This window comes from Ambystoma mexicanum, chromosome 2q, assembly GCF_040938575.1.
Source record: "Ambystoma mexicanum isolate Mex_15411 chromosome 2q, UKY_AmexF1_1, whole genome shotgun sequence".
Taxonomy (NCBI): domain Eukaryota; kingdom Metazoa; phylum Chordata; class Amphibia; order Caudata; family Ambystomatidae; genus Ambystoma; species Ambystoma mexicanum.
In genome coordinates this window covers 1,304,922,700-1,304,946,696 of record NC_090924.1, presented here as the reverse complement: position 1 = coordinate 1,304,946,696, position 23,997 = coordinate 1,304,922,700, and the positions used below count along the sequence as shown (strand labels likewise).

The 23,997-nt window shown below is 48.0% G+C and overlaps 1 protein-coding gene across 1 annotated transcript in view; it reads right to left on the bottom strand.

Annotated features, from left to right (window-relative positions):
- The window catches only part of MTURN (maturin, neural progenitor differentiation regulator homolog), a 92,101-nt gene that overhangs the window by 23,696 nt on the left and 44,408 nt on the right, over positions 1–23,997 (bottom strand). Inside the window, exon 2 of the mRNA XM_069648755.1 lies at positions 15,034–15,156. Coding sequence (XP_069504856.1) covers positions 15,034–15,156 — 123 coding nt within the window. The remainder of the gene's footprint in view (positions 1–15,033; positions 15,157–23,997) is intronic.

The following is a 23,997-nucleotide window of genomic DNA, read 5'->3' as shown; positions in this document are numbered from 1 at the left end:
GATCAAATATTAATTTATAAAAGTCTGATATATATATATATATATCGTTTAATTTTTCAATAAATCTTTTAATTTGCAAAACAAACCTACTTCTTGGCTCAGTGAGGTCAGGGGGATTCAAAGAGAGGGGCGTTATATAAGGGTTTATCATCCGGGTTATAACTTGTCATAAAAATATATAAATAAGGGCTTCCCTTGGGCATCCCAGACCAGGCATTGACTTAGTTGGAGTGCTGAATTGAAGTCCCTTAACACCACTCCTTTAGCAAGGAATAAGGAGGGAGGGTTCCACTGGGCATGGGACAGGCAACCCACATGGGAGACAGGTGCCGGGGGCAGTACCCTCGGCTGTCTGGGAGCTCTGGCCAAGCCACATTGAAGCTTTTCCCTCCGGGGAGGGATGGGAACCCTGCCTGGGCTCTCTGGGACCAGAGCTGAGCCTGGGGATGCACAACCCACATGGGAGACAGGCGCCCATGCCGGGGGCAGTACCATCGGCTGTCCTGGAGCTCCAGCCATGCCGTGTTACAGCTTTTTCCCTATGGGGAGGGAGGAGATACCCTGCCAGGGCATCCGATGACCACTGCTGGGCTGGGGGGGCTGTCCACCCATGTGCAAGGCAGATGCCAAAGGCTGGGAGCAGCACCTCCGGTCGTCCTGGACCTCTGGCTGGGCTGAGTTATAGCTTTTCCCTCCAGTGAGGGATGGGACCCTGCCAGGGCTCCCAGAGACCGTCAATCTGCTTGGGGATGGTCGACCCACATGGGACGGTTAGCGAGAATTCTCAGAAATTTGCCATTTCCCCCTTCTACCTTAGAGACCCCCAGCTCTTTTGCTGGAGTTTTCATTTCTAACCTGGAGAGAGTGAGACTGGTTTTCCCACTCTCTCATGTATTTTTCTGTGATTTGGAGTCTGAAACTCCATAGGCATCTGTACATTGTGACACACAGAACCTTCAGTGTAGTGACACAGGGAAGTCTCTTAGATTTCTCAAAGGTTTAAATACCTTCTCTTGGTGAAACTACTTTTTCCAAGAGCGTGAAGTGAAATTGACCTTAGATTTTGTTACTTTCTAGATCCAGCACACACTATCTTGCCATAGGGTGCCGGAGGGGTTACTTAGTATCCCCTTTGTCTAGTTTCTCATGTAACACTTTTATGTTACCCTTTCTACAATTAATGGATGGTGGGAGTGGTTTAGTTTTTACTACCATTGTGTGTTTTTACGGCGGACTGCGTTCGCAGCTGCTGTAAGGCCCGGTCTTCTTTTTTCGCCATTTCTTGTTGGAAAGTTCCTTACTGTGATTTACTCTGCATGCCAAACCAGGGCTGGTCCCTTTGTTCGTTTTGCCTTTGGCGGGATTCACAAGTGAAGCCTGCCTCTAGCTCCAGTATGTCTGGCAAGGGCAGGAAGTGAGAGAGGGAGGTGCCCGAAACTGCCTGTGCTTAATCCCCTTGTTTACAGGAATGCACCCCAAAGTGATTGGCTGGCTAGCTGTCCTTGGAGGACAGCCACCCTGCTGTGTGATTGACAGCTAGGCTGGAAGGAATGGGAGAAACCTGCATGCAAGACGAGGCTTATTGGCTTGGAAGGGAGAGTTGACCACTGGACGAAGGAATCGGAAGAAGAAATTGGAAGGGACGCCTGCTGCAACTCCTGAACCGTTGGTTTGCCCGGGGAAGCCCCAAGTTCGTTTTGACTAGAGAAGCACGGCAAAGACGACTTCTCCCCTTGGGTTGGTGGGACCAACGAACCCCAAAGTGAACTTGTTTGGACATCCTCTCAGAGCTGACTGTACTTCCACTGCTGCTGGAACCGAATTGCCACAGAGAGGAACACCAAACCGAATGGATCACTTTTAAATCAGACCGGGCGCCAGGAAGATCCTCCAGACTTCCCTGAAGCAGGACTGACCAAGCATGAGCAACCTCAACAGAGTACTGGACCCCAGATGCGAGGAAAGTCTGAAGTGGTATCCGAGAACCGGAGTAATCCTAATTGCTATACATGCGAGGAGCTGCAACCTTGAAGTGTCGCTGATTTGATGTTTGCCCATTGCTGCTGCGGACCTTCCCATTGCAGTGCAGGAGTCCCCAAACGTCTCTTATCCCCACGACGGAGGGCGAGGAACACCAGGATCTGCAGAGCTGTACAGGAACAGAAGCCATCTGGAACCATTTTTTGGAACCATTTTTTCTAACCAAAGGTACTGTAAACCTAAGAGGACTTACCTCTTGTTGTGTATTGTGTAGCCTTAATTTCCCTCAGTTGAGACTTGTCTTGGTTACCATAGTAGAGTCGCTTGCAGCTTTGCCCCTCACAAGCTTCACAGCTTGTGGCCCTTCAAGTGAATCCTATTTCTACAGACTTTTCTAAAAAACATAGTGCAAGACTTTTCTTACCTGCAAAAAAGATCTTCATCTCCCCCAGACTTTGCTCAACTAACATTGGCTTTCGTGGCTCTTTGAAAGACTCACCTCTGACGTTGTCCTTTTGCCTTTCCCTCAGGAAAGGGTTAATTTACTTGACATTGGAAGGTTTAAAAAGTACTTACCAGTTTATGAATTATTTGTTAACCTTGTTTTATTCCCCAATCTACCCTTTGCACCAAACTCCGTATTGCTCTAAATGTACCAATAAATCAATGTCCACAGTGTACTAGCTATTTAAGTCGCCTGAGGTTATAGGAACTATCTGTGTGCCATCCCCAATGCGTATTATCGGATTTAGAGAGAGTGTGTTTTGAAGTATATTATAATTGTTACACGTTTTGCTCCCTTCTGAAGGCTTATATAACTGACTTAAATAAATTAATAATTGATTAATCAGAAACCTTGAGTTTAAGTGTTTATTTGAATAACTGTCACTGTGAAACTCTGTTACAACCCTACTACTCACATTGACTCCTCTTGAGAGAAGCCTGGCTGCTCAGCCACACTACCAATCTTTGTAGTACAGACTTATACCAAAAGGTTGGGTTCCTATTGCCAGGCGGTCAAGGTATCTGTAGTCTTCCAAAGGATACTGCACACAATCTTGCCTAATAGGGGCCATCACCCCGACCATCCTGGAGCTTGGTCTGGCGATGTTACAGGTTTTCCCTCCAGAGGGATGGGACCCTGCTGGGGCTCCATGGGACCGTCGCTGGAGTTGTGGCCGGACGACCCACATTGAAGACAGACACCAAGGCCAGGGGCAGCATCCCCGGCACTCCTGGCCCTCTGGCTGGGCTGCGTGATAGCTTTTCCCTCCAGTGAGGGATGGGGACACTGCCGGGGCTCCCAGGGACCACTGTTGGGCTTGGGAACAGTCGACCCACATGGGAGACAGGCGATCAAGGCCAGGGGCAGCACTCCCCGGCTGTCCTGGACCTCTGCCTGGGCTGCGTTACAGCTTTTCCCTCCAGGAAGGGATGGAGTCCGTGCGGGGGATCCCTGGGACTGCCCCTGGACTTTGGGACGGTCTGCGGACCTCGGCCAAACGTCCTTCTGCAAGAACAAGCCGGTATGCTCCGAAGGAGACAAGGTGAACGCCACCGAAAGCACACCCTCCTGCGGAGCGGGTGCCTCGGGTACTGGAACATCCAGACAGACATGTCCAGCACCAGGTCGTGAAAGGCTCTGATAGAGCGGGCCTGGTCTTCGATGTACTGATCGCCCTGTGCGTCGTCCGACAGGTCCGGATCAGGCTGAGTCACATCGGGCACCACAATGGCCTTGTCCACTGGGGACAACGGGGCAGGGGTGGAAGAGTCGGGGGAGGCCCGGCAGGCAAAGACGGCGTCGACGGAACAGGAACCGCAGCTGGAACCTATGGCGCAGGCGGGCATATCTCCCTAAACAAGCCTCGAAAGTACTCCTTCATGGGGTCGGAACGCATAGGTTTTTGTAACTTGCCGAAAAAGGTGTCCTCCGCCGACGATTTAGGCGCGACCGGAGGAGAACTCTGAGGGGAGTAATTCCAGGGATGCAAGGGAGAGGGTTGCCAAGAGGGCCCTTCCCCAGTGGTGTCCACATAAATCAAGGGCACCGATGCTGCAGGCAGCGAGACATTGTGCGGTAGGGGCATCCGAGCGTTCCAGTCAAACTGGACGAAACGGATGTGCACCCACAGAACAACCCCCTACACCTAGGGCCGACAGCAAAGTCTTAAGGGATGTATCCAAAATGACCGCCGTCGTCTTGGCAGGAACGGTCGCCATTTTGTCAGCACCTGAGGAGAACTTTGACATGTGTCGAAGTGAGGCAGGGGTCCCCACAGGTGGATCAGGGGGTCTTCATTTTAGCCTCAACTAAAGGAACCTCGGCCGAGCCGGTACTGTGTGGTCTATGATGTTTCTGTGACATGCTAATAGCCAAAATAGACTTCGCAGGAAGGACCTCGGCACTGCTGGTAAAGGAGGAATTACGGTTCAAAACCTCACTCCTTGCTCCCTCACCAGATCTGGAGTCACCGCCAAGAGCGGGAACGATGAGGAACACACCTCACCGACAAGACCTTAACAGGCCTCTCAGAACTGTTGGTCACATTAGCCTCTAAAAGAGGGACCTCGGACCACAGTCCGGTAATAGGGTCTTCACGTCGGGCATCGAACTTCCGTTCTGTATCAACAACCTCAACCGAGGCCTCGGGGAATACCCCAGTGATTCTACAGGAAGCTCCAATCAAGGAGGCCTCGGAGCAAGCTCTGGTACCCAACGCCTCAGTAGAACTGGGCCCACAAACAGCCCCACAGGAGGGGCCTCGGAATGTAATCCAGTGTCAATAGGCCACTTATGGCGACCCTCAGAGAGGACTCAAGTACACTTTTTAGGCCTAGACGGCACCTCAGGGTAAGCCCCGGTAACAGAGCTTTTGACGCTCCTCCCAGACCGGGAAGGAGTCCCCTGGCCGGGGTGCCCTAAAAAGTAAAGAACTCACCGGGTGTTTCTTCTTCTCATCGATAAAGGATTGAAAATGCGTAGAGTGAGTCCACTGAAACACCTCCTCCCACCACTCTAAGACGAAGTGCCTGGACCGAAAGGGAATTGCAATAAAAGCAGGAGTCCCACCGGCGGTCAGGACCCAAACACTCTAAACTAAGAGGATGGGGATCCGCCCTAGCGAAGCGTCACTGACAGGAAGAACAATTTGGAAAGTCTAGCTGAAACGGCATAGACGGACTACCACGCGATCGCTAAGCAAGAGCCAGAGGAGGAGGAAACTGGAAGACAGTCTTCCACAGATGCAAGTGCGTCCAGTTTCGAACGAGCAGAGAAAAGGACTGATGGGCGATGCGCTGGGCGGAGCTAAGGTGGACGGGGTTACGGCCGTGTGCGGTACCCCGCGTAAAAAGAGAGGAAGGACAACATTTTGCAAAATGAAAGCATACCACGACCAGGGAGGTATGGGAGGGGACCCAAACCGGCGAGCCACTTCGAGGTGGAGGCCGGGGAGCCCCTTGCAGTAGAGTACCTTCCTCTACGTTGCCCTCTCTGCTGATAATGACTGTTACCAGATGAGCCTTGCCCGGAGGACCATGGGGTACTTCCAGTGCCATATTGACCATGGGGAGACAGGGAGAAAGATTGACCTCTAAGAACAACGAGAGTTTGAACCTCCGCGGTGTTTGAAGGGCTTGGCCGAGAACTGGCTGAGCGATTTCAGCATCTCATGTTCCTTCTTACCAGTCTCCAAGGTGTCATCGACAGCCTTAGCAAATAAGTTCGAGTCTTCGGTGGGTTTATTTATCAAGGAGGTCTGAGTCTCTGGTTTGAAGCCAGTGTTCTTCAGCCAGGTGTGTCTCCTGAGCAGAGTCCCTTGTGCTAGAGTGCATCCCGCAGTTTCAGCAACATCTAGAGTGTTCTTTAATATGTTATGGGTCCCCTGTCTGGCCTCAGTCACGACCGTCAGCAGGCGTGATCGCGTGGGCTCTGGGACCTCTTGGAGGCCTTCCTGGAACAGGCCTAGTTGTACGTCGCTGTAGCTAACGAGAAGAGTGGTATTATTAGCGATCCTGGTTGAAAAGGCTGCAGATGTGGTAATAAGTTTACCGACGGCATAACGTTTTTTACAATCTTTATCCGGGGGAGCTTCCGCCGTGGACAGTGGAACTAATGCCCTCTTTCTGGTGGTTTTAACCACCAGAGAGTCCAGTATGGCATGACTTCGTATATACATAGGGTCGGAGGGGCATGGTTAGCAGCCATTTGAGTAGGGTGCATTCATGGACCGCTCCCGTCGGATCCTGCAAGAGCCTTTGGTATAGCAAGCGCTATCATAACAATCATGATGAAAGCTAGTGAGGGCCAGTGAATATTAGAGGAGAGATCCGCTGTAAGGAGGGGTGTCGTGCTGTGGCTGGAGAGGGGCTGCAAGATGCGACGGTGGAGGACTTGGATGGCACCTTTGTGCAACATGGCGACCTCCCTGAAGGAGTGAAGGCGTTTAGGCATCAGTTCGGGAGCAGCGCGGTGCTCAAGATGTATGGGAAGTCCAGTGGCAGGTCAGGGAAGGAGCTGTCGCAGTGAGGAGCAGAGGCGGCTTCGGAGCAGAAGGCAGACGGCCACCCAGCGGTTGGAGTGCCCGACGTTGTGAGGAAGAGGGACGAGGAGTGCCGCTGGACCCCCGCTGCAGTCGAAGATCTGCACTGGGCCTGGAAACCTCATGCATAATTGAGAGAGCACTGACCAGACGCCCCCCTCCAGGAGCATCTCTGAGGCTGATCATCCGATCATCCCCAATGTCCTGAATTACAAAGACAGGGAAAAAAAATATTAGCATTTTCCAGGCAAGGGGGCGAATTGAGAAGAGCTCAGCAGATCTGGCGGTCTACACAGACTGCACTTTCCAGGTACAGAAAAGCAGGGCGCAATTTCCGGCAGCCAAGTTAAGGCTCCGGAAGGCGGGCCTGAAATGTATGCTGATCTACCCTGCGCGACTCAAAAATCATACAGAAGAACAAGTCCTGGTTCTTTGACCTTTCCAGAAAAAAGCGCAGGCTTGGATGGACAGGGAGGGTGCCGAAGCTGTGGAAAACAGGAAAGGAAGCTCTACACAGCCAGTGGCCAGGAGCATTTAGAGAGCTGGCCTGCATTGTAGTGGGAGGCAGCGCCCGAGTGAAGTTGAAACTGAGCTGACACTTTGAGGCAAGGGATTTTTCGCAGGGAGCGGGAGCCTCCCTGGAACAGTCCTTCTGCGCTTGCTAACTCCTTGCTTTCTTGGTATATGGCGGGGTTTCGGTACAGTGTACCATGGCAAGGAAGAATGTATTTGCAGCTGCAGCCGCCGCATTCCCAGAGTTCTTTTTCTTCTTAGGAGCACTTGTTTATGTGCCCATCCTCTGTACACTAGTCTCAAGTGATACGGCTTGGGGTGAGCGCAAGGAGTGGACATGCCTGAGAAACAGTAACCAAGCTGGGTATTTGGTTATGGTTGGGAATTGCATGCACTTATGTCAATAGAGATTGGGAGCTCATTATCTTTGTTTGGAATGCCGCACAAGAGGGAGTTGGGTGTGAAATGGGGGCGGATTAGCCCGAGAGCGGGGAAAAAAGGCCAATGACTGGATCTGTACATGGAATGTGAGGAGTTTGAACGCCTACGTGAAATCGAACAGGGTCTACTTGCATCTTAGGAGATGCAAAGTGGATATAGCCATGCTGCAAGAAACACACCTTATGGCTGAGAAGCAAACACTGTTGGCAAGGAAATGGGGGTGTGCAGCATGTCCTGGGCCCTACATATTGGGCTTACGCACGCAGAGTTTTAAAATGGATTGCACCCTCGGTGCCCTTTAAGGTTACCCATGTCAAAATGGATAACAAGGGAAGTATGGTGGTGGTACAGGTTGAAGAGGTGGATACATGTTTCATCAATACGTATTCCCCTAATCATGGGTCTGCCATATTTTTCCAGACCCTGCACCCCAGATTGGGTCCTTATAGGTGTAGTAGCATAATATGGGATGGAGACTTTAATTGTACGTTAAACCCTCTCCTGGACAGATCAGACATAACATACTAGACCGCCTCTGCTGGTTGGGACCTTGCAGACACTTTTGGACTCCTTTGCTTTAGTGGATGCCTGGAGGGCTCTACATGTGGAGGGCCAAGCACTACTCCTACTATTCAGAACCACATGCGGTGCACACCACAACAGATTACTTTTTCATAGGTTGCGGATCAATTCACCTTATCACGAATACACAGTATAAAGGCAGAGTGTTGTCGGATCATGCACCGCTTAGCATGCAACGGCATCATGTGCCCCGTAGAACCTCGATCCCTACGTGGCGGCTCAGAAGCAAATCACTGCACGATCCCCCATTTTGGGATCACATCAAAGATGGCATCATTGATTATGTTTTGGATAACTAAGGTAGTGTCCCTAGTGAGGGGATCTTTTGGGAGGCACTGAAGGTGGTAATTAGAGGAATAGCTATACCAGCGTCAAATGGGGTCCGAGCAAGCCTAAGTAGGGATTTGTCCTCTGCTGAAGAAAGTTTGAGATTAAAAAAACAATCCCAAGAACAGCTGCAGGACAAGAAGGTGAATGTCTTTGCACTAAAACAGGAATGCATGGAATAGTGGGAGAGGTTGGGGAAACAGTTTTGCCAGATATACTGAGAGGCAACACATGGAGGGAGATAAACTAAGACGCCTGTTGGCATGCCTGTGTAAAAAGGAGGATAGACAGGGGCCCATACATTCCATATACACGGGACAAGGATTTGTGTCATCACCGCTCCAGATAAGATTTTGAGGTGTGAGTATTTTACTCCCCATTTTTAAACTTTGAGAGTAAATATGATTTTAAAAGAGTGAAAATGACAAAACCCACGCAGAGGAAGAACACCACATCTGGGAAGTGGGGAGGAAGAGGGAGGGCTGGAGGGTTTGGGGAAGGCCAAAGGAACCAAGAGACACAGCAACAGAACAAGCTAGAGACCCAGGAGACGGAAAAGGAAAAATGTGAGTCACTGGAGCGCCTCACTCCCAGCTCGAAACTGCACAACTTCCCCTACACAAAAATGGCAGAGTCAAAGATATTGTCTATGAATATACAGGGCCTGAATTTGCCAAAATAAAACATCGGGTGATGCTAGACAGGCTGAAAACATTGCAGACGGCGATTGGGCTCCTTCAGGTGACACACCTCCTCCCTAAAGACGAGAAGAGAATCACCAATCGAGCCTTCCCGCAACAATTTTTTGTCTCAAAGTTTTGTTAGTTTTCCATCTTATTAATTTTACAATCCTAAAATGCTAGGAAAATAAACATGCACAGTGCTACTGTGTGCTCCATGCGCAGCAACACAGCAGATGCTGAATGGAAATAAACCATTCCTTTTATCAAAGCGTCAGTTTCTTTTTTTTGAAAGACTTCAGAGAAAACACTGTTTCAGAGGTGTTTACCCATGGCTTGCAATTACATCCATGTAAAAAACAAAAGAAGCCTTCTGGTTTCTGTCAAGTAACCTGACATTTGCACTGTCCTCTGCTCTAAACCTGTGTGTAAATCTACTCGGGAAAGTTATAAAGAGGTCGTAATTACATGATTTTCATGCGTAAAAGGCCGGTACGCACCTTATCTGGAGGTCTGTGTGTCATACCCAGAATAGCGTCAATGACGCATTTCTATTATTTTATCAGAACCTAGATCAGGAGGAATCCTGGATACCAAGGGCCCATATAAAGTAAGTGCTGGACAAGATAGCTCTTCCAGTGTTGAGGTGCGTGATAGCTTAGAAGCACTCATTTCCCTAGAAGATATATTAAGTACGATTGTAGCCCTGCTCACGGAGAAGACGCTGGGGTCAGATAGGCTCCTTACCAAATTTTATAAGTAATATGTCCAGGAATTGGCATTGTACCTGCTTCGCACCTTCCACGATTCCTATGAGGCAGGAGTCCACCCGCTAAGCTTAAGGGAATCCATCATCATCCCACTTTTAAGCCCCACTAGCCCCCTGAGGAGTGTAGTTCGTATAGGCCCCTGCCTTGATCAATCAAGACAGCAAGATACTTACATCAATACTAGCTAATCGAATGAAAAAAACGATACATAATTTGTTGCTGCCGGACCAAACGGGCTATATTCCAGGATGAAGTATGGACGAATGTATGCAGTTTGTCACATTCCAAAAAAACAGTAAAAACAAAATCCTAGTCAGGGAAAACACAGGATCGTCCCCTGATCGTCGTGATGAAAAATCATCAGGGAATACATCATGTTGTGACTGGTCTGTTACATCAATGACGGTATGAGTAGGTGATGTGTGAGGGTGTGTAATCTAGGACATTAAGGTAAAGGGTCCCCTTCCTCGAAATGTAATGCTTTCCGTCTGGATAGGGCTCCATAAATGTTACAAAGGAGACAACCTTGTCCATGACAGCCTCAGAACGTGCCTTGATTCATGCCCCTGTTTTGGGAGTTTCTGCAAGAGGAAACACAACCTCTGAGTCAACAGCATACCTCTTTCTGTAGAGATAGAAATAGAGGAGAGCTAGCCCTAATGTGCTCAGGGGCAGTTTGTGTAGAGGGTGAAATCGCAACTCTCGCAACTTGTGTTGACGAGACAGTATCATTGCGGAGTTCCTGAGATGTTTCCATGTGTTTTGTAGGTTTTGGCTTTTTCAACAGCTTTTTTTGACGGACGTGAAACATGTTCCGACGTTGATTTATGCACGCAATCGGCATCTGTTCTTGTGAACTGCCATGCGATGGACGCGAGTGCGAAAGAGCAGTGGGCTTCAGACGCATGGTATCAGAGGTTTGACCCATCTCCAGTCGCCTTGTGGCCTTGTGGCCTTTTTTCGGCAGATCTGTCGAACATCGGCCAGGGGATGTGCATTTATGGTGCTTGTGTCCATGTGTACTCCTGTCACCAGGTGTTGTCCCCATAGCAGAGCACTGGCCCTGACTTCCAGGGATGGGGACCGACACGAAGGAGTCTACCAACTCCCTTTGGCGTCCAACACCGTGCCATTGCTGCCTTGGTCCTCATCGACTGATGCAACAGCGCCTGTAAGCCGCCCACCATTTGGCGAGTCTCTCCTTGAGCGTCTTAGGCCGAAAGAGCTTACACGACACACAAAGCTGTTGAACGTCATCAGGGAAGACAGTGGTTACACACTTGATGAGTGCATTTACACTAAAACTTTCAATTATAAGACAGACATAATTGAAATGGAGCCTTTTCCATATTGAAATGTAAATACAAAACGGCAGGTAGACAAATGTAGGTAATGGAGAAAGTGAGCAGAGACGTTCTCTAAGAGGTATGTAAATGTTGATCCCTGCACTCTACCTTCTGCAAGGCCTCAGCCTGATGTTGCCTGCAGCTAATTGCCGAGAAGTTGAAGAGACTGTCAAAGTCTTCAATCGGCGGTAGATGAAGCCACTTGTTGAAACATGCATCGTAGAAGCGTCCGCCGAGAAGTAAAACAATTACAATTTTAATTAACAATTTCAAAGTAGCTAAAGCTACGAACTCCGCATAATGACCATCACCACAATGGTGAAAAAAAACAATCTGCATCTGCGGGACCTCAACGCGTGAAGGACCATGGGCACAGTACACATCATAGTAGGGATATTATGCAGGTTTTCTTCCGACTACCCGATTTCGACCTCTGCCTCTTGTGTGGCCTAAGCTTCATTTTTTAGTCTTCCCATCTTGGTAAAGGAGCAGCATCTACTCTAAAAGAAATTCAACCTAATCGTGGCCTCCTCATTTTCGGAATTGGCAATATCAGATTCAGAGGATATGGAAGCCGCATTGGTGGTGTCAGCTTCACCTGGGGTAATTTCCTCACAATGTCACAATGTTTAGCGAAGGTGTACACCCTACCAGTTTCATAATAGAAAATGTCTCGGATAAACTTCAGATGCTTGCATTGCTGTATTTCTTCCTCGTATGCACCCTGAATTACATCAATCCTAGCTCTGATTTTGTTACTGGCCTCAGTTGATTGCATTTCCTTAACCTGAGCCTCTACTGCTTCAATCAATTTCAATACAGAAATGCAGTCGAATTTGGCATATTTAACCAGAAGGGTGCAGAGCATTCATTGGTGGCCTGGCCCCATTCTTCCCAACAGAGCCGGATCCTGGTCCTCAAAATGAATCGTCAGGACACGCAGGCTTTTTGGAATTCGTCCAATATCAAGGTAATTCTGCAGAGTGTTCCTCCCACCACTTAGAAATCTCATTTTTTTGGCTTTTCTCCAATTCCCTACGTACAGTCAACTCAGTATTAGTGGCCGTTTCATTCTACTTATTGGCATTCCTTGAACGGCCAATAGATAAAGAGTTTGTTGCTCATTGAACAAGGTCTGCGCCTGAACCAAGCGTTCTGCTTCCCTGCATGATGTCCAATAATAGTGAAAAAAAAATCCCAATGTCCCCACTTGCAGTGTCACAATATTGCATGAAACTATTCTGGTGCGAAAGAAAGCAGAGCAGCAGCACCCCGTTAGTACACCTGAGGCATGGAGCATGCCAGAAACACGTACCAGATCCACCGTGATGGGTACCCTCCGACGCACATCTGGGCAAAACCCTTGGCATATGTAGTCAACTGCCCGTTCTTGTGGATGCTCCGGGCTTCACTCCAATGAACTCGTGAATATGCCACCTGTCGCTGCTGAGAAGCACACAAGCGCGTATGTGGGTCTTCCAGCCCTGAAGTAGTAACACTCGTTCAGGTCCTACATGGTATGCACCATGTGAATATTAAATAGGAAAAAAAGCTGCAACAAGTGGCATGACCGCACTCCGAGCTCGGAGTGGCCAAAGAAGTTCACGAAATCCGATAAATAATTACTCGGACACAAGGAACAAGTTACTTACCTGTAACTGTTGTTCTCCAGCACGGGTCTGGCATGGATTCACATGCTCATGAATATTCCCCGTCGTCAGGCTGGGAATCCTCGGTAAAGAAAAAAATCAGTTTCAGTTTTGTAACTGTCTTTCTCCTAATAACGAATCACTGGTCTCTGGGTCATACTGCCCCCCAGCCAATGACTGCCCTCTACCTAAGCCCCTCCTTTGGCAGCCATCTTCAGATTTGGTAGCACGTAAAGTGGCAGTAGGACCAAGTGAAGAGCCGCAGAGGGGTAGGAGGGAGGGTGCACATGTGAATCCATGCCAGACCCATGCTGGAGAACAACAGTTACAGGTAAGTAACTTGTTCCTTCTCCAGCATGGGGTCTGGCATGGATTCACAGTCTCACGAATATAAGAATACATAGCAGTACACACATGCACAACCACGGGAGGTGACAAGGCTCAACATTAAGCATCTCTTACCTCCTCACCAGGTCCACCTTCAGGCGAACAGGTTGCGCAGCACTGCCTGGCCGACTCTGGACTCCTCCATGGAATCCCGGTCGACGCAGTAAAATCTCATGAAGATGTGCGTCAAGCTCCACGTAGCAGCCCTGCAGACGGCCGAGCAAAGGTCGATTTGCCAACCGGTGACAGTGCATGATGCATCCGGAGAGCCATCTGGAAATGGAAACCTTCAAGAGGGCCTTCCCTTGGTTCACAGGTCCAAAGTTCACAAACAGCTGTGATGTCTTCCGAAAACTTCAGTGTAACACTGGGTTTTGCGTTCCCTGGTCTGTTTTAGACAGACACAAAAACAGTCTGAGGTTTATACCTGCCTTTAAGTTGCTGATAGCTCCTTTAAAAAGTATCGTTTTTTACCTACCTTGAGGTAGCTGTTTGCCATCCTAAAATAAGTTACAAGAGTTATTGCTTATCTCAATCTGTGTTTTACTGATCTCAAAAGCACCTGTAATAGATTATTATATCCTTAGGTTTTACTCACCTAGTAGAACTGTGGGTTATCACAAAAGAAGCTATAGGTTTTTACTGCACCTAGAATAAGTGTTCCTCTATTCATAAAAAGTATATTGTCCAGTTGGTTTACTAAGCGTTTCCTTGCTGAGCACCACGGTACAACTGCTAGGGTCTACTACCCTTATATTACTGGAAGCAATCTAAAAAGAAACTATTGGTTTGAATTCCTAGAACTCCAGTTAGGTGTTTCAAATAAGGTTATATGCTTTGGACTGTACCTTCAAGCATAGTATTGTGTTTTTCTATAATACGTTTATATGATCTGTGATGGTACTTATTTCTCCCAAGATGTATCTGGGCCTACTTGTATTTAAATAAACCATTTATTTTTAGAATACAGAGTGTTTGTGTTTCTTTGGACCATTTCTATTACAATTTCTTTGGACTGATTCTACAGCCCTCTCTCCCACCTAAGATAAGCCTGGCTGCTCGGTCTACGCTACCCTGAACTCAGGTGGTACAGCCTTATACTAAGAGTAGAGTCTTGTACTGCCTCAGTTGAATTGTTTTAGTAAGCCCTTAGTTAGACTTCAGAAAAATTGTCCCAACACTACTCTCTTATCGCCACGTTACTTTCTTTAGCGGCAAGAGGACACACATGTAGTGATGGTACATGCGTTATAAAACCTATCGGCATAACTTCTCCAAGGTGTGAGACAGGAAGGTACCTACTGCATAAAGCTCCTTAACCCTGCAGGAAGTAAAAGAGAGAGTAGAGCTAGAGAGAAAAACATAGGGCATTTCTTACCTTAAAGGAAACAATACTTCCACTATTAAGAGATTAGTGGGAAACATCACCTGTAGTAAAAATGAAAACAACATACTGCCAAAAAGCAGGAGACAGTTGCCTTGGATCCATTGCTCAAAGACTGAAAAAATAATTGATGCAAAATATCCGTAGATTGCATGCTTGCAGCATCACGACGCTCCCTTAAAACAAGTGTCACGGTCATAAGTTTTCATTTATGCTTGTATCCGATTCATGTTCTGCACTGAACTAGGATGTAACAATGCATTTTGAAAGTTACAAAGAAATGTTAAGCAACAAAGGCACCATTTATTAGGTTATTAAATGTGTTTATAAAAGAAGTTTTTCTTAATATTGGAAATGGAAAGATCCCATGATGGAATCTACTTGTGCTGCCATTTTAAAGTGGATTAATAAGCAAAATGTGTGCACCTACCGGTCTGAAAGACTTGAAGACTTTTTCCAGTATTTCGTGGAGTGTCTTCTTACCACAGGAAGAAATATAGTCTTGGGCGAGCTGCAGGAACGGCAAACAGTCTTCACTTTCACTCCACACATGCTAACAAAGCAAAAATCAAAGCAAGGGAGAGCAAGTTAATGGTTATACAATCAAAGACTTGTGTAGTTAAGCAACAAGAGTTGTTTGTTTCTGTGAAGCACCGGTAATTCCTTGCTGGGTACATGCACAATCTTTACCTTAACACTTCAGCTATTATTACGAAGAATACATCTGTACATTGACATTTAGACCTTCATGCTCTCCCTGTTTTTTAACTCGCTTCAACTGTCTTCATAAGAAGTAAATACTTGTGAACAAGAAAGAGATATCAAAATGGACTAGAGCAGATGCTAATAAATGCTTCTACTCCTACTGCAACCTTAACTAAAACAGGCATGACTAGCTCGAAGAAAGGTTAAGCGCTCTAAATCACTATGCCCAGAATTAGGAAAAATACAGAAAATTACCTTTATGGCGATTTAGGTTCGCCTAGTGTATAGGTCTTCTTCCTTCACATGTTTGGGAAGCCTGCTTTTGCAGAAGGGCATGCCCGACAAATGCGTCAAGGATGATGCAGAATGGAATAAAAGAATTTGGTATTCCTGGTACACAAAGTGTGTATTACATATTCAGGTCCCTGACCCCTTTTATAACCGACTCCAGTGGCCCAACAACTTGCTGCTGTGTTTTTCCACCAATCAGTAGTGTTATAGCACTCAGGCCTGGCACATTTTTTAAATTGCCAATAGACCTGCAGGTTGAATTCCTTAGTTTTCATGCTCTACCCAACTGAAATGCACTCGGGCCATGGTTAGTGGTGACAAAAAACTTCTGTGAAATGCTGCAGGTCACCTCAAGCACACTACATGTGTCCCTCAATGCTGCGACCCAGCGGCCGGAGACACAGTGAAACGTCTGTCAAGAAAAATCATTTGCATTAAAAAAGCTACCTAGGTATTTATTATTTTTCCCAGATCGGAAAGTTAGGGATACTTATTTGAGGTTTAAGCTCAATACTTTATGTACTCTGGAAATAGTGGGTCATAGACATGGACTTTCATGAACGACAGGCTGTGTCGACTTTGTAAGGCCAATAACAAGTCTTGGAGACATCTCGTTACAGAATGTCGGTAAATAAGGGAGCCGAGGGAATTATGCTTTATGAAGTTGTACACCGACAATGATCGATTATATAGAATCAATATGGGGTTCCTTGTTTGCTGGAATCAGCAAACAAACAATCACTGCATTTGTTGCACTTTATTAAAGATGTTCATAAAGAGCTTGGAGAATGGATGGATGAGGAGTTGTTATAGTGAATGCTGTATGCTTGGTGAATGGTATGATATAATAGGTAATACTTCGCTATATATTGAGAAATTAAATGTAATCGTCATACTGACGACGTATATGACATGTCAAAACAAAGTATTTTATGGAATTACTAAATATTGAGAGATGGTGAAATTATGTTATACTCATTTATGGTTGTATTGTATTAGATAGTAATTAATCAATTGTGATGCATAAATGTTTATAATAAACTAGATATACTTACAAAATATTTTAAAAAAATTAAACGGCAAGTAACATTTATAAAACATACCCATACTCGCAAGCAAGGTCAATTACCATGCAAATGGCGCTCAACATTCATAAAATCTCCTTGACTACGCGAGTGGGCGAGGACATTTTGCATGCCCTGCGCACAGACCTATATGCAGGAGAGGGTGGTTGGTTGGGATTTGTGGAAGAAAAGCATTATGGAGTGAGTACCGGAATCACAAAGAAGGTATTTTCTTTCTTACTATTACATCCATAAAGCTTTCACTACTCAATTTACTGCAACAGTTTAAACAGACGAAATATTTACTGGGGAGAAGGTGCAGCATATGTCAAGTGGATAAAAGTGAATAGGTTTCACAGTACCTTCTGGCCAAAAGCAGCAGACATCCTGGAGGAAGCATTCAAGCAAACGTTTCTACAGATGTTGGCGTCCCCAAGGAGAAAGGGATGGGGGGAGAACAGTGACATGGTAGTGCCATAAAGTCACTGTATGGTATATGATGCTTTGACATGTGGGTAAATGATGTGGGCAGGGTAAAGTCTCATTAGTCATGAATGATCAACCCCGGACATTGAATACCTGAATCAATATTGCCATCATGTGAGCCAGAGTGTTTATTATTTTTCTTTAAATCAGAGGACATTTGTCAGGGTAATCTCCATTTATGGACTTTGCGCAATGCTTGCACTAGAGGGCTCCTTGCCGGGCATGCTCAGTAGGATTGCTGAGACATCATTTTGGCCAGCTCTTGAGTGCACTGAGCGAAGGCCACCTGTTCGCCATCTTTGGATTTAACAGACCTATGCCAGATGTCAATGTAGTATTATTCCCAAACGGTTGCGCGTAGAGAGGCAGTGAATACCAGATGTTGTTAGACTGCTGCATCAAGAGGCTACTTGCAGAGTGCTGGAAATGGAGGAAGGACTCAGCCTGGGTACAAAAGGTGCCCATTGTAATGACGAGGGGAAAGGGTCAGACCACAGGTGTGATATTAGAGAAGGAGATTTGAAGGGCGGGTTGGGTTTGCTCGGGTGGTTGGGCATGAAGTGATACTGTGTTTGTTGACTTGCAAGCCTACTAAAATGGGACAGATTTGTCCATTCCCATTAAGGCTTCTTATTTATTTTTTTACTTTGATAGATGACGACAGTGACTATCACGCAACGCTGCAAGCTGACAGACTCCGAAGGCTGCTTACTGGACACCCCAAAATGTCAGGAGACCCACGTTGCACTCTCTCCAACAGGGATTTCAAGAGGAGGATAGTGGGGCTGGTGAGCATGCATGCAGGCCGCACAGGAAACAGTGTGTCCCTCTTGGGAGGATAGAACAGACACCTCAGGGTGGGATGTCTTATGGGGATATGCTGAAATGGGATGGAGATTTTGGGTTGGGTATCTGGTACTGGTCATAGCTTTCACCTGTTTCATAGTGATGGTCCTCCTAGTTCTGTCTTTCTTTTATCCTGAAATTATTCTGACAAAGTATAGAGGGTAGGTAGCGAGCCCGGGGAGAGGAGCGCACCGGACAAAACAACAAAAAATGGCTCTCCAGAAGGCTTGTGATGCGCGGGTTTTGATAGGAGATAAAATAAATTGGGTATGAAGGAGATCAGGAAATGGGTAGAAGCCCGGAAATAAATGGGGAAAGACGAGCAAGTAGATGGTGAGTCCTTAACCCAGTCAGGATCATTCGCAATGTTTCTGGTTATTAAACGCAAGGCCCACCCATCTCAGGACCGCAAAGGAGTGGAGTCTAAGAACAAATTAAACAGGGGCACCTGGGTAACAGGGCAAATGAGCGAATGCTGTTTAGGGAAAGGAGAAAACCCAGCAAACAGCAATTGAAGCAGGCTGGAGGAACCCCCAAAAGGGGTCACCCGTCATTATATGTTTGAACAATTCAATAGTCCTACATTTGATGTCTTGGATGTTTGACATTTTTTTGACTCGCTATGGCAAGCATACTCGATTCCCAATTGAAGGGCCATTAAATTTAGGCAAGCTGGGAGCCCTCAAGAGGGCCCTGGAGACAGAGGGTACAGAGATCTCGCCAGTGCAGTGGGGAGCTTCTGCCACATAGCTGGAGGAAACCATGGCCTGGAGGAATGACAATAAGATTAAAGGACTTGGGGAGGTCCACGACAAATAGAATTTTTAAGAAAACAAGGGGAAAGGAGAAGGCAGTTCACTTGGGCCCCCAGTTAACACAGGAAGGGGGGCAGGAAAACAGAAGGACGAGCGGGAAGATCAAGATAGTGAAACACTGGAAGACATTCTTGAGTTTTTAAACCAGTAGAAGACCTTCCATGTGGGCAAGACAGGATCAGGGTAAATAGAGGCACCCCTTGTAGATAGGTTCCCTCTGGTACCTGCCACCCCAGGACACCAAGACCGAGTGGGCCGGGGCCCAGGATAGAGCAGGTGCCAATCGGTGTATCTCCCTCATTTGCTCCATCTAGGACAACGGGAGGTGCACTGTATGGAATGGATTCGCACATTTTTCAGGCTCCCCTCACAAAGGTGCCACCTAGCCAGGTGGGCGCAGAGCAACATCAGCTTAACCTTCAATTACAGTTTGGACACCGCAGTAAGTGGATGTAGCTGTGCTTGGCTCAAGTCTGATCCTTGGATCCGGAGTGGAGATCCATTACCTTCGCGAATGTAAGGTGGACTCGATCAATGCCCGATGTTTGGGAAACCCCCAGAGCTGCCTTGGGCACGCTAACAGTGCGTTTGCTGGTCTGCTCCTAATCCATTTGGAGGGCTGCAAAGACGTTCCCCTCCACCCTTTTAATGATGCCTGGCGTGCAGTCAAGATGACCACATGACACAGTCGTGGATGGAGAGCCAGATTGAGACAGACATTTGGGCCTCGGTTTCTGCAGCACTTCGTCCGCAGCAAGATTGGCTGGCTTGTAAACAGGTATTGAGAATCGTGTGGACAGGCTGGGTGTGGTTGTGGCGGGGGAGGGATCCTGCTGCAGATCTCGGCAGAGTGGTGCAGGAGAAAGTGAATGCCAGCTGCACACCCCAGGAGCTGTGCTGGGGACTATGAGGGAAGAGACTAAAGTGGTGTGGGCTTCCGGTACGATTGGGCCCATTTGGCAGCCGTAGGTTATCATGTTTTGACATAAATCGCTACAGTGTTCAGTTGGCTATATGGCTGCTATTGTTGCCTAAAATTAACTATTCCACTGCATTGTGCTGACCAGAGCTGGGAAGATACACTCCAAACACAAACAGACTAAGATGGAATGCTTCACACAAGGTGAGTGCTATCAATTATCTGCGCCCCAACAGAATCAGAAAATGGATGCAACTGCCCCAGCCCTAGAGCGGTTCACAACAAACAGTATTGGATAGCTACCTTGCGTACGTCACTGGAAGTAAAGGCAGATGAGGTACGGGTAGATGTATCCCTCCCACGTTATTTTTTTTATTTATTCATTTTTATTTATTTATATTGCACCGGTAACTCGCAATTCTCGGGGCGCAGAAACATGGACACAAAGGACATTTACATAGGTGAGTGGCGGGACTCAAACTTTTACAGATACCTAGCCAAATGGGAGAGGGGATTCAGTTGAAGATGTGGGTCTTCACTAGTTAACGGAAGCGTAGGTAGGATCTCCACAACCTCTCTGAAACACTGCTACGATAACATAACTACAAGATTGCCCTTGATTTTTAGAAGAGTGCGGCGTGCAGGTCCAGAAGAACAACATACGTATAAATAGAACTGCCACAGGGAAACTAGATGGATGACCCCACCAACATGTTTTTACAGTCAGTCGGCCTCTGTAAACTATCACAAGGTTTCATGGTAGAGAGAGCGCAAATGGCCCTGGCCAGGAGGGAAGTCGTCTGTGGCGATATTACCGATTATCAATTCCTATGTTGCACTTGACACATTAGTGTAATCAGTACAGCACTTATAAATAATCTCATTTAGAACCTTTTCAAAACGTTTTGATAGACACAGAGGCTCAAAGCCTCAGCATTCGCCCATCCTACATCTAACAACCCTACAGTCCTAGTAGAGATCTACAACACCACTCTTTTTTTTTTTTTTTTTAAATTTCTTTATTGGTTTTACAACATCAGAAAAATCAATCATTAATCAGTGCAATATTCGTAGGCCTGAACAGCAGGTCTTAACTATCCCAACCATCCCGTCCCTCCCCCCCCCCACCGAGACCCCATTGGAACTCTCAAGAGGAAAGCGTCTCAGGCTCATATCTCGTCAGGGCCACTTGGACTGTTCGGGGTGCTATCCAGTGACACTGGGTGGAGTAATGGCATCGTTAAAGCCACCCATCGGTTCAAATCTGCGCTAGAGTCCAGTCTCTGTGTTTGGATTGCCGTTTCCCAAGCCGCTGTCTCAGCAGCTATCCATTTTTTGAGGTCATTCCACCAGTGGGCCCTGTTAGGTCCCCTTGCACTCTTCCAGCTCATGGCGATACGTCTTTTCGCTGTTATATATGCCAAGTCCTTGAGTTTATTTAGGGGCTTGTTCTTGCTGGTCCGTCGGTAGCTTCCCAATATGCAGGCTGCCGGCTCATCGGTCACCAGCTCGATCTCAGCGGTCCCCATTTTTTCCCTTACGCCGCTCCAGAACTGCTGAACTATCGGGCAGCTCCAGAACATGTGGGTCATTCCCGCCCTAGGCTCATGGCATTTGGGGCATGTTTGAATTGTGGCTCCCTTGAAGTTCGATATAACTTCGGGCGTGAGGTAGGCTCTGTTGGTGACATATAGTTGTATGAGTTGGAGGCGGGCATTCCTAGAGATTGCCTTGTGGTAGTGTGTTATTTTCCCCCATGATTTGTCCTCAAATTCGATCCCCAATTCGCTCTCCCATCTACTCTTGCTTTTCAATACGTCATTTGTCGTGCTCTGCAGGAGAGTTTCGTATATTCTGGAGGTTTCATGGCCTCCTTCAGCAGCGTTTAGCAACAGTTCGATAGCCTCGTTTTCCTGAAACCGATTGGCGGCCTCCGGCCATCTTTCCTTCAGGGCTGTCATTACTGCTCCATATAGCAGGAACTGGCCCGGTGGCAGGCCAGTGGATTCGCAGAGGTCGCCGAAAGCCACAAATTCTTGCTCTTGGATGAGGTCCCCAAGCACTGCTACACCATATGGTTCCCACAGCGTGCGTGTGTCCACGTGACCCCATGAGGATTTCGCCATGACAGCTGCGATGGGGATCTGTGGGGAATACGGGTCCGCTGCCCCTATTGCCTTGCAAGCCCTTCTCCAAAGCTGAGTCCCAAGTTTGATCAGGTAAGGGAGGCGTTGCGTGTTTCCCCATCTAACCCAGAGTAGGTCCCTGAGTAGCAGTCTCGGCAGGGCTGGCTGGAGGAGTCTAGTGTCAGCAGTGGTCTCATCTGCCATCCAGTGCATTACGTGCCTTAGTTGGCTAGCCAGGAAGTACAGCTCAAAGTTGGGGAATTTTAGTCCCCCCTTCTCGTAAGGCCTCTGGAGAATGTCTAGTGCCACCCTGTGCCTGCCGCCCTGCCACAGAAATCCCCTGCAGAGCTTGGACAGATCTCTAAAGAAGGTAGAGGGGATGTTAAAGGGTACATTGGTAAAGCAGTGCAGTAGGCGTGGGAGCGCCACCATCTTGAGGAGACCCGCTCGCCCGGCCATTGAAAGTGGGAGCTTCCCCCAGAACCCCATGGATTTCTCTAGCGCGTCCTTTGCCCTAACCGTATTAAGAATGTGTTCAGTGTTTGGGTGGCGATGGATGGTGATCCCCAGGTATCTAAAGGACGTGGCTTGCCATTGGAGGGCTAGCGGAGGCAGGGAGCCGTACCCCTCACTGTGGAGAGCAGCTAGGGGGTAGAGACAGGACTTGTCTTTATTTATCTGTATGCCCGTAAGTGTGTGGAAGCAGTCTAGTGTCTCTAGGATGTAGGGCAGGCGGAGCTCGGGATCATGCAGGTAGAGCAGCATATCATCTGCGTACATAGAAATAAGGTGTGATACCCCATCTAGCTTGATGCCTCCGTCCCCGTACTCCTGGCGGAGGTACGCGGCCACCGGTTCTGCGGCTATGATGTAGAGCATGGGGGACAGGGGGCATCCTTGCCGTGTACCTCTGTGAAGGGGCCATTTACCGGAGTAGGTCCTGTTAGTACGGACCCTGGCAGTGGGGCGAGTGTAGAGCAATTGGGTCCATTTAAGGAAGGCAGGTCCAACCCCCATCTTGACCATGGTGGCGTACAACCAATCCCATCTGATCGAATCAAAGGCCTTAGTGGCGTCGAGTGATGCCACAGCGTACTTCTGGGGCTTCCCTTCGGTGCCATGTATGATGTGGTGCAATCTACGTAAATTTTCGGTGATGGAGCGTCCTGGCACGTATCCCGTCTGGTCCTGGTGGATCAGGAGGGGGAGTGCTCTGCGCAATCTGCTTGCTAATAGTGCCGCGAGTATTTTGCTATCGACATTTAGCATAGAGAGCGGTCTATACGCTCCACACTCCGTCCCATCTTTGCCAGGCTTTAGTATAGGAATTATTATTGCCTCGCTCATAGAATCCGGGAGGGAGCCCCGCTCAAAGGCCTCGTTGTATACCTGTGCGAGCAAGGGGGCGATGGTCTCCTCGTATGTCTTATAAAATTCCCCGGGGAGGCCGTCCATACCCGGCGTTTTACCCGAGGGTAGTGTTCTGATTATAGCCTTCACCTCGTCAGGTGTAATGGGGTCGTCTAGGGCTTCCGTCATCTGTGGATCTAATCTGGGCAACTGTATGCAGTCTAGGGCGTCTTCGATTCCGGTGGCCGACGAAAGGGGGGTCTGGGAGTAGAGGTCGCGATAAAACACGGAGAAAACCTCATTGATCTCTACCTGTGTGTGCGCAGTGCCGCCATCAGGTTTCCGCACGTGACAGATAGGGGCGCTGGGGGTCTCTCTTTTATATAGCCAGGCAAGGAGTTTGCCAGGTTTGTCTCCTAGGGCGTGTGACCTTTCAACGTGCTTAGTGTAACTCAGTTTCCCGAGTGTCTCCCAGTGGGTCAGACAGGCCTGTCGCAGTTGAATCATTTCTCGCAGGCTCTCGGGGGTTACGTCCGCTTTGCTTTCTAGCTCGCCCAGTTTCCCCTCTGCCTCCGCCAGGGAGTTCGCGACAGTTCTCTGGGCTCCCCCCACCGCCATCAGCATGTCCCCTCTCATGACCACCTTATATGCCTCCCACGCGGTACCAATGCTGTCTACGCTACCCAGGTTAACCCGCCAGTATTCATCTGTGCTGTTCTGTATATGGTCCCGGAAGGCTACATCTAGCAGGGCCTCAGCTCGTAGTCTCCACGTGGGAACCGGGGGTCTAGG